The sequence below is a fragment of the Plutella xylostella genome, chromosome 8 (assembly GCF_932276165.1).
Source record: "Plutella xylostella chromosome 8, ilPluXylo3.1, whole genome shotgun sequence".
Lineage (NCBI taxonomy): Eukaryota > Metazoa > Arthropoda > Insecta > Lepidoptera > Plutellidae > Plutella > Plutella xylostella.
This window is the reverse complement of record NC_063988.1, coordinates 1367926-1376731: the sequence shown is the minus strand read 5'-3', so window position 1 is coordinate 1376731 and position 8806 is coordinate 1367926. Positions and strand designations below refer to the sequence as shown.

Below are 8806 nucleotides of genomic sequence, written 5' to 3'. Positions count from 1 at the left end.
TTTGAATAAAAAATGTAATCCATTTTAAGTATTTTTATTTACAGTATTACTTATAGCAGATACAAGGAATACTATAATAGGAAAATGTCTGTAACACATTTTATAATGGTTGGAATTCACATACAACATCATCATAAATGAAATAGAGTCCATAAATTATCCTAAGTAAATCATAAAAAGGTAAACCACAAAAAGTCACCTTCCTGAAGTCTGCACACATCACACACACACCAGATGCTAGTGTTTCCTGAAGCCATACTTTTTCCTCTCATAGAATAGATCAGTCTTTGAACTGCCGAGGTTCACAATCTTTGGGCATCCGTCTCTCTGAAATAAAGGAAAAAGTGTTAGATTATGTTAAACAACACACAGGCATAGGAAGAATTTTCTCAGCAGTATAAAAAATAATAATGAATCATAGATCTGTAACTATAACAGCAGTGGGAAACTAAATGAGCTTTAAAAAAAACTATAACAAGCAATTGAAGAGAACTACTGTAGGTTGAGCTTATCTGTTTCTGTTATTTTAAGGTAAATAAATACGTACGTCTTTTTCCTGTATTGTGCATTCTTTACAGTAGTACGCGTCTGAGACGCCGGGACCTCCACAAATAACGCATCTTCCTTGATATGACCCATAGTTGCATTCGTCACAAATACGAACCAGTGTGCAGGGACGCACGTATGAATCGCATATGACACATTTGCCGTCGCATTTCTCGCATAACCTTCCGATAGCTGTAACACAATGAACAAAATAAACTTTGGATTGAAAAACCGGGAAAGTGCAAACGATAAAAGACGATTGTGATGATTATTACTTACCAACTCCCGGCTGTTTTCGGCAAAATATCAAGTCTGGGTGGTGCTTTGCCATTATTTAATCTTTTGTAGCTGTAAGTTCACAGAAATACAATTATTTGATTGCAAACAAACACCAAACCAATATAACCTCAAAATGCCTAAAAAAAAACGTCAAAGAAGTGTCAAAGCAAAGTGTGGCCGCACCAACCTTTAGCCGCGTAGCGGGGCTGGTCCGGCACACGGTTCTCTTGGAAAACTTCGAAGATTGCCTTTTTGCAAAGGGATTTATCTATTTACGAAAATTATGCGATGTTGCGCTTTTGACATATTTTTATTGACAAATCATAGATACTTAAAATATTGTAAATATGATTATAAAAAAGGTAAGTAATAATGTAGATGCTCCAAAGAATTATTAGGAGCCCCAACATCCTCCCACCTTGCGATGTGGAATATCGCAACATAGTCTTGCTGCCGCGGGGGCTCCGAAGACTCAGTAGGAGCCCCAACATCCTCCCACCTTGCGATGTGGAATATCGCAACATAGTCTTGCTGCCGCGGGGGTTCCGAAGAATCAGTAGGAGCCCCAACATCCTCCCACCTTGCGATGTGGAATATCGCAACTACTTAACGCTGGTCTAACGGGTCGACTGGAAGCCATCCTTGTTGGCCACCACTTCCAAGTTGCAGTCAGGTAGTTGGATCTTCCTCTCCCACCATCCTCTCCACCACGGAGGTGCAGGCGGGTTGACTATCCATTTCGTTCTTCTTCTTTTCCGAACTTTTCCTAAACAACAACAAGCATCGTAGTTCTCTAATCCATTATGTTTCTCAGGTTTTTTTGAAGTAGCTTTGAGTCTTATCATTACCGTTTCTTTGTTGCTTAGTATCTCAGGCTTTTCATCTTTCCAGGGCAAGGACACTTCAAATCTTCCATCATTATTCATCGAAACAGAATTGTCAAAATTGTCTTTAGCCACTTGTTCTCTCTCCTTCTTTGCAGTGTTTTCATCTTTGATGATTATTGTTGAGACATCTTTTGGTATTTGCTCTTGAATTTCCGCAATATTTCTATCACTGTCACCAGAATCATCAGAGACTTCCATTTTCTTTAATGAAGAAACCTCATCATGATCCTCAACTTCCACCTGCCTTTTTTCTACGTTGACATCAAATTTGGGAAGCTCCAATTTTGGTAGCCTCAACCATCCCATGTCACGAGAACTGACTACCGGTGCACTGTTATATTTGCACTCCTCTGCTTTATTAATTACGTCTTCGTATCTGGTCTTTATCTTGATCCACTCCGACTCATACTCATTAATGGCTTCTAATTCCTGAAAGTATAATTCTTCGTCCAGGTTCTCCATGTTTAGCCAGTGCTCTTTAATTTTTTCATCCACCTCGAACATAATTTCAGCATGAACGGCAAAAAATTTGTATTTTACCTTTAACGCCATGTTCGGCTTTGGTAGGTTGGTGGTCAATAACGGTAGCAACTCATTCTTCGCCTTCGTAAATAGCCTTCGCATTACTGACCTCTCCTTTTCTAAGTTTTCCATTTTATCCCACGGTCGCCACTAATGTGGCCGCACCAACCTTTAGCCGCGTAGCGGGGCTGGTCCGGCACACGGTTCTCTTGGAAAACTCCGAAGATTGCCTTTTTGCAAAGGGATTTTATCTATTTACGAAAATTATGCGATGTTGCGCTTTTGACATATTTTTATTGACCACCAACCTACCAAAGCCGAACATGGCGTTAAAGGTAAAATACAAATTTTTTGCCGTTCATGCTGAAATTATGTTCGAGGTGGATGAAAAAATTAAAGAGCACTGGCTAAACATGGAGAACCTGGACGAAGAATTATACTTTCAGGAATTAGAAGCCATTAATGAGTATGAGTCGGAGTGGATCAAGATAAAGACCAGATACGAAGACGTAATTAATAAAGCAGAGGAGTGCAAATATAACAGTGCACCGGTAGTCAGTTCTCGTGACATGGGATGGTTGAGGCTACCAAAATTGGAGCTTCCCAAATTTGATGTCAACGTAGAAAAAAGGCAGGTGGAAGTTGAGGATCATGATGAGGTTTCTTCATTAAAGAAAATGGAAGTCTCTGATGATTCTGGTGACAGTGATAGAAATATTGCGGAAATTCAAGAGCAAATACCAAAAGATGTCTCAACAATAATCATCAAAGATGAAAACACTGCAAAGAAGGAGAGAGAACAAGTGGCTAAAGACAATTTTGACAATTCTGTTTCGATGAATAATGATGGAAGATTTGAAGTGTCCTTGCCCTGGAAAGATGAAAAGCCTGAGATACTAAGCAACAAAGAAACGGTAATGATAAGACTCAAAGCTACTTCAAAAAAACCTGAGAAACATAATGGATTAGAGAACTACGATGCTTGTTGTTGTTTAGGAAAAGTTCGGAAAAGAAGAAGAACGAAATGGATAGTCAACCCGCCTGCACCTCCGTGGTGGAGAGGATGGTGGGAGAGGAAGATCCAACTACCTGACTGCAACTTGGAAGTGGTGGCCAACAAGGATGGCTTCCAGTCGACCCGTTAGACCAGCGTTAAGTAGTTGCGATATTCCACATCGCAAGGTGGGAGGATGTTGGGGCTCCTACTGATTCTTCGGAACCCCCGCGGCAGCAAGACTATGTTGCGATATTCCACATCGCAAGGTGGGAGGATGTTGGGGCTCCTACTGAGTCTTCGGAGCCCCCGCGGCAGCAAGACTATGTTGCGATATTCCACATCGCAAGGTGGGAGGATGTTGGGGCTCCTAATAATTCTTTGGAGCATCTACATTATTACTTACCTTTTTTATAATCATATTTACAATATTTTAAGTATCTATGATTTGTCAATAAAAATATGTCAAAAGCGCAACATCGCATAATTTTCGTAAATAGATAAATCCCTTTGCAAAAAGGCAATCTTCGAAGTTTTCCAAGAGAACCGTGTGCCGGACCAGCCCAGTCCTGTCACGGTCGCCACTAATGTGGCCGCACCAACCTTTAGCCGCGTAGCGGGGCTGGTCCGGCACACGGTTCTCTTGGAAAACTTCGAAGATTGCCTTTTTGCAAAGGGATTTATCTATTTACGAAAATTATGCGATGTTGCGCTTTTGACATATTTTTATTGACAAATCATAGATACTTAAAATATTGTAAATATGATTATAAAAAAGGTAAGTAATAATGTAGATGCTCCAAAGAATTATTAGGAGCCCCAACATCAAGGATGCGGATTGCGGATGCGTTCGCAAATATTTTTATGCGCGACTTACAATGTCGAAGTGACAAATCTCATGGTTAGTAAAAAAGTGAAGTTAAAGTTGAACCAAATCGTAAGTTCATTTAGATCGTTCATTTTGATGCCAGTCCCATGAAAATTCTAAATAAAGCGTGCGTGGAGTGGCTCTGTATGTGGATGTGGCGGCGGCGGCGGCGGCGGGGCGGCGCGGCGCGGTGCCCCGGCCCAAAGCGAAACAAACCAAGAAGTAACGGAGTAAAGTAATCCTAGACAGCAGTCTAGTATCAATCTGCAATCCGGTGTACCATAAAGCTGCAAAATTATGTGACTCTATTACGCCTCCACAGAATAACTATCGAGTTGACAGCTGTCTGTTTGGCAGTGACATGGAGAGGAATGAAATCAAAATGTCAATCTGATTTCATGAAAAAATCGCACGTGTACGTGTTGTTTGAGTTTTAATAATTTACAAAATGACTGAAGATAAACATAGTACTGAAGAAGAAAGTCAAAGCTCTGAAGATGATGAAAAACCGGAAGAGGCTGTAGAAGCCGAGCCAGAGAAGCAGGACGAGGAAGAAGAAACTGTAACATTTAAGGACTTGGTAAGTCTCTTTGTTATTTTTATATATCTTGGATTCAAATGATATTAATTTAGTTCTTTACTGATTCTTTATATAATGAGTACCACTATTTCGAATCCATCTAATCCAATAACTTCTATATAAGGTATATAAAACTATCAACAAACCAAACTTTTAGGTTATAACTTTAAAAACTTAAAATCTAATTCCAGGGTATTGTAGACGTGCTATGCGAAGCGTGTCAAGAATTAAAATGGAAGAACCCATCGAAAATACAAAAAGAGTCAATACCAGTAGCACTGCAAGGCAAAGATATCATTGGTTTAGCAGAGACAGGGTCTGGTAAGACCGGGGCCTTTGCTCTTCCCATCCTGCAGGCTCTTCTGGAGAGTCCTCAGAGGTACTTCGCACTTATACTGACACCCACCAGAGAGTTGGCATTCCAGATATCTGAACAATTTGAAGCTTTGGGTAAGTTCTGTTTCCTTAAATTTAATTTTACAGTTTATAGACCTACTACTGAATCAAAGAAAAAAAGTATGTTCTGTTTTGTTAAAACAATACGTTTTTGTCATATCAATTATGATCAATTGAAGCCTAAGGAATAAACACTTTTTTTTATTTAAAACATAATTATACAATAGAAACCCAGATTCATGAAAACATATATCACATAACTTAAGCTACTAGCACCATAATTAATGTAACGTCCATTACCTCCAGGTGCAAGTATCGGAGTGAAGTGTGCGGTGATCGTGGGCGGCATGGACATGGTGGCGCAGTCCCTGGTGCTGGCCAAGAAGCCGCACATCATCATCGCCACACCCGGCCGTCTCGTCGACCATCTTGAGAATACTAAAGGATTTAACTTGAAAGCTTTGAAGTACTTGGTAAGTAGTCTTGGTTATGATATAACTTTATCCACTTAAAACTGTGCCCTATTTGATAAAGAAAAAAAAATTGAAGCCTCACAATTTTCTCCTAATATGTATTTTTTTCCATATCCAGCAGGCTCTCAGCTCATGTTCTATTCTAAGTAAATTTTCATGCAGTCAATAGTCAATTCCTCTGTGGCCTAAGTTTATCAATAATAGCTAAACAAATCCACCACAGGTAATGGACGAGGCAGACCGCATCCTCAACATGGACTTCGAGGTAGAAGTAGACAAGATCCTCCGAGTCATCCCGCGTGAGCGCCGCACCTATCTCTTCTCTGCCACCATGACTAAGAAGGTGCAGAAACTGCAGCGAGCCTCCCTGAGGGACCCCGTGAAGGTTGAGGTGTCGACCAAGTACCAGACGGTGGAGAAACTGCAACAGTGCTATTTGTTCATTCCTGTTAAGTATAAGGTTAGTAACTTCTTGTTAAAGAAGTAGAGTTTCTTGGGTTAATATTTAACTAATGTAAATTAAGATTTGCTATCCAGGCTTTTAACTGTGTCTAAGCAAATTTTGATGCCTGAAAGCAATACAAACAAATCAGTACATTGATGCTCTTATGGACCATTGAATTAAAATGTTTGTACATGATGACACCTAAATATTTAAAACCTTACCACTTGATGCCATTGACACAAATACCACCATCAATCTATTAAACTTCTCATCACACATTTTTATTTTCTACCTTCTAATTCCCTATCCACAGGACGTATACCTAGTCCATATCCTGAACGAGATGTCAGGAAGCTCCTTCATCGTGTTCGTGTCGACCTGCGCCGGCGCGCTCCGCTGCGCGCTGCTGCTGAGGCACCTGGGCCTGGCCGCGGTGCCGCTGCACGGGCAGATGTCGCAGAATAAGAGACTGGCGGCGTTGAATAAGTTTAAGAGTAAAGGGCGGTCGGTGTTGATTTGCACGGATGTCGCTTCTAGGTGAGTGTTTAGATTAAGAAAGTTAAAAGGTTAAAATTAAGAAAGTAAAGTATTATAAATAATATACTAAAACTAGTATACTAAAATACTACTGGTCATAATTTTCGCCTCAGCCATCCTCAACCAAACATCCTAAACTAACTATCCAATGGTTATTCTTTTGATAGCGTGCACACACTTTTCTTATTTCTCTGACGAATTACCTCCTTTCTGATACGATAAAAATAGAAAAGGCACATAATATAAGTCTTCAAAATAACTACATAAATTTTCGTAGTTCTGTCAATACTTCATGACTCCCACCTAAGCCCCGCCATTCATTGTTCCTTACTAACACCACCATATCTCCGCAGAGGCCTGGACATCCCGCACGTGGACGTGGTGATCAACCTGGACATCCCGCTGCACAGCAAGGACTACATCCACCGCGTGGGCCGCACGGCGCGCGCCGGCCGCGCGGGGAAGGCCATCACTTTTGTGTCTCAGGTATTTACTATTTATTTGCCGTTTTCCATAAAATCATTCCTGTCAGGGACTTAATGCCTACCGTGCTTCTTGAGGATCTACCTCTCGCACTTCCAACGGGAACTAAAATGTGCCTCCGCCGCATTACTCACTGTTGCATGGTTCACTCGAGTCTAGCCTCTTGAGGTCTTCATTTAGTTTTATGTCGTATTGATTTTATCTTTATTTATACATGGCATTAAAAAAAGAGTATAGTGAAACGAAAGGGTAGGTGACTGAAGAAGTTTTTTATAACAACTTTTGTTCTACTACTGAATCGAATTTTTTAATATTCGCGAAAAAAAACACAACATTCTATAGTAAATATGCCCTTCGGTCCCATAGCTAGGCGTAAGTATAATTTTATTAACCACGTGATTCTATTCCAGTACGACGTGGAGCTGTACCAGCGCATCGAGCAGTTAATCGGGAAACAACTGCCCCTCTACAAGACGGACGAGAGCGAGGTCATGGTGCTTCAAGAGAGAGTATCTGAAGCGCAGAGACTCACCAAGATTGTAAGATTTTATATAATTATGATCCGTGGGAATTCAGCGATAAAAAGTAGCCTATGTGTTAATCCAAGACGACCGAATGGCGTAGTGGTTAGTGACCCTGACTACTGAGCCGATGGTCCCGGGTTCGATTCCCGGCTGGGGCAGATATTTGTTTAAAACACAGATATTTGTTCTCGGGTCTTGGATGTGCCCGTTAAATGGCAATAGGCCCGCCCCCTATTACATTGGGACTAACATAACACTCTGGCGAAAAGTGGGTGCAGCAATGCACCTCTGCCTACCCCGCAAGGGAGTACATTAGTACAAGGCGTGAGTGCGTGTGTGCGTGTGTGTGTGTGTGTGTGTTAATCCAGGGTGTCAGCTAACTCCATATAAAATTTTATTACAATCGGTGAAGAAGTAACAAACATACACTCACAAACTTTCGCCTTTATAATATTAGTAGGATTCAAGACCTAATCTTATCTGACACATCATTTTAAGATTTTTGGAACAAATAATCATTGTGTAATGATTGCACTTTCTTGTGGGATATGAGTTGTGCATTGGTGCACCCCTTTGAATCTTAGTTATCGCAGTCAAATTTTGGACACGGGCCACAAGACCAGGGTTTTGTCATCATCATAATAATAATGGCAAGTTGAACAGATACCTAACATCCCATCTCTATCCCTCCCACAGGAAATGAAAGAGCTAGAAGACAAGAAGAACTTCAAAGGCAAGAAGCGCGGCGCGGGGGGCGCGGACTCGGAGGACGACACGGAGGAGGCCGCGGGGGTGAGGCGCCGCATCAAGGGGAAGGGGGGGCGCGGCGGCAAGCAACACAACCACGGCGGGAAGAGGAAGAAGCGATAGAGTGAAGGTTGAGTTAATAAATAGATGTTAAGATGATGATGTGGTTTTTTTGCTCTCCTGATTCTGATGATTTCAATAAGGTTTAGTCTAGAGATCATGCGATCTGCTAAAACATCGTTAAAAAAATAATCGAAGATCAGAAACACGTAGCGTGCCAAGGAACATTATCTTCTTCGCGAGAATGACTGAGCCATGTACATTGTACTTACCTAATACGTTACCTCTAGTTTGTTGTCCAAAGGTGTATTTGCGGCTACTAAAGGAATTTAACTCTTAAGTCGCCGAAAAGTGAGGTTTATGGCTCAATGATTCATTGAGTGTTGAACTTATAAATGATTATGCCTCGTGATATACCTCGGGTTTCCAGAGACTAATGCTAATCTGACTGACGAATACTTTCAC

General features: G+C 41.1%; 4 protein-coding genes across 6 annotated transcripts; 2 read left to right on the top strand and 2 right to left on the bottom strand.

Annotated features, from left to right (window-relative positions):
• Positions 1-18: 18 nt before the first annotated feature.
• LOC105390991 (PHD finger-like domain-containing protein 5A) lies at positions 19-968 on the bottom strand. The gene is made up of 3 exons (XM_011562397.3): positions 826-968; positions 548-738; positions 19-327 (listed from the first exon to the last, which is right to left on the bottom strand). The coding sequence occupies exons 1-3, from the start codon at positions 875-877 to the stop codon at positions 238-240; spliced, it is 333 nt and encodes a 110-aa protein (XP_011560699.1). The 5' UTR covers positions 878-968; the 3' UTR covers positions 19-237.
• Positions 969-1116: 148 nt separating this feature from the next.
• On the bottom strand, positions 1117-2531 carry LOC125488860. Of its 2 annotated transcripts, none has more exons than XR_007266545.1 (2): positions 1350-2531; positions 1117-1314 (listed from the first exon to the last, which is right to left on the bottom strand). XR_007266545.1 is itself a non-coding variant. In XM_048622502.1 (2 exons), exon 1 carries the CDS (start codon positions 2364-2366, stop codon positions 1443-1445), a length of 924 nt encoding a protein of 307 aa, XP_048478459.1. In that variant the 5' UTR covers positions 2367-2531; the 3' UTR covers positions 1117-1332; positions 1414-1442. The 2 variants fall into 2 exon arrangements, 1 of the variants encoding a protein (XP_048478459.1); XM_048622502.1 differs by having other exon boundaries at positions 1117-1332; positions 1414-2531.
• Positions 2532-2533: 2 nt separating this feature from the next.
• LOC125488861 lies at positions 2534-3705 on the top strand. Of its 2 annotated transcripts, none has more exons than XR_007266546.1 (2): positions 2534-3472; positions 3508-3705. XR_007266546.1 is itself a non-coding variant. In XM_048622504.1 (2 exons), exon 1 carries the CDS (start codon positions 2558-2560, stop codon positions 3377-3379), a length of 822 nt encoding a protein of 273 aa, XP_048478461.1. In that variant the 5' UTR covers positions 2534-2557; the 3' UTR covers positions 3380-3408; positions 3490-3705. The 2 variants fall into 2 exon arrangements, 1 of the variants encoding a protein (XP_048478461.1); XM_048622504.1 differs by having other exon boundaries at positions 2534-3408; positions 3490-3705.
• A 758-nt stretch (positions 3706-4463) lies between these two features.
• On the top strand, positions 4464-8440 carry LOC105390990 (probable ATP-dependent RNA helicase DDX47). The gene is made up of 8 exons (XM_048622439.1): positions 4464-4676; positions 4868-5126; positions 5379-5545; positions 5769-6005; positions 6304-6527; positions 6881-7013; positions 7421-7549; positions 8231-8440. The coding sequence occupies exons 1-8, from the start codon at positions 4545-4547 to the stop codon at positions 8402-8404; spliced, it is 1455 nt and encodes a 484-aa protein (XP_048478396.1). The 5' UTR covers positions 4464-4544; the 3' UTR covers positions 8405-8440.
• Positions 8441-8806: the final 366 nt, after the last annotated feature.

What these genes read in the sequence shown, in the direction of transcription:
- LOC105390991 (XM_011562397.3), bottom strand. Translation starts at nt 877, where the DNA reads ATGGCAAAGCACCACCCAGACTTGATATTTTGCCGAAAACAGCCGGGA. An exon ending in CCGAAAACAGCCGGGAGTTG is followed by an intron (nt 739 to 825) that starts GTAAGTAATAAT and finishes ATTGTGTTACAG; the next exon opens with CTATCGGAAGGTTATGCGAG. An exon ending in GCACAATACAGGAAAAAGAC is followed by an intron (nt 328 to 547) that starts GTACGTATTTAT and finishes CCTTTATTTCAG; the next exon opens with AGAGACGGATGCCCAAAGAT.
- LOC125488860 (XM_048622502.1), bottom strand. Translation starts at nt 2,366, where the DNA reads ATGGAAAACTTAGAAAAGGAGAGGTCAGTAATGCGAAGGCTATTTACG.
- LOC125488861 (XM_048622504.1), top strand. Translation starts at nt 2,558, where the DNA reads ATGGCGTTAAAGGTAAAATACAAATTTTTTGCCGTTCATGCTGAAATT.
- LOC105390990 (XM_048622439.1), top strand. Translation starts at nt 4,545, where the DNA reads ATGACTGAAGATAAACATAGTACTGAAGAAGAAAGTCAAAGCTCTGAA. An exon ending in TGAACAATTTGAAGCTTTGG is followed by an intron (nt 5,127 to 5,378) that starts GTAAGTTCTGTT and finishes CATTACCTCCAG; the next exon opens with GTGCAAGTATCGGAGTGAAG. An exon ending in TCATTCCTGTTAAGTATAAG is followed by an intron (nt 6,006 to 6,303) that starts GTTAGTAACTTC and finishes CCCTATCCACAG; the next exon opens with GACGTATACCTAGTCCATAT.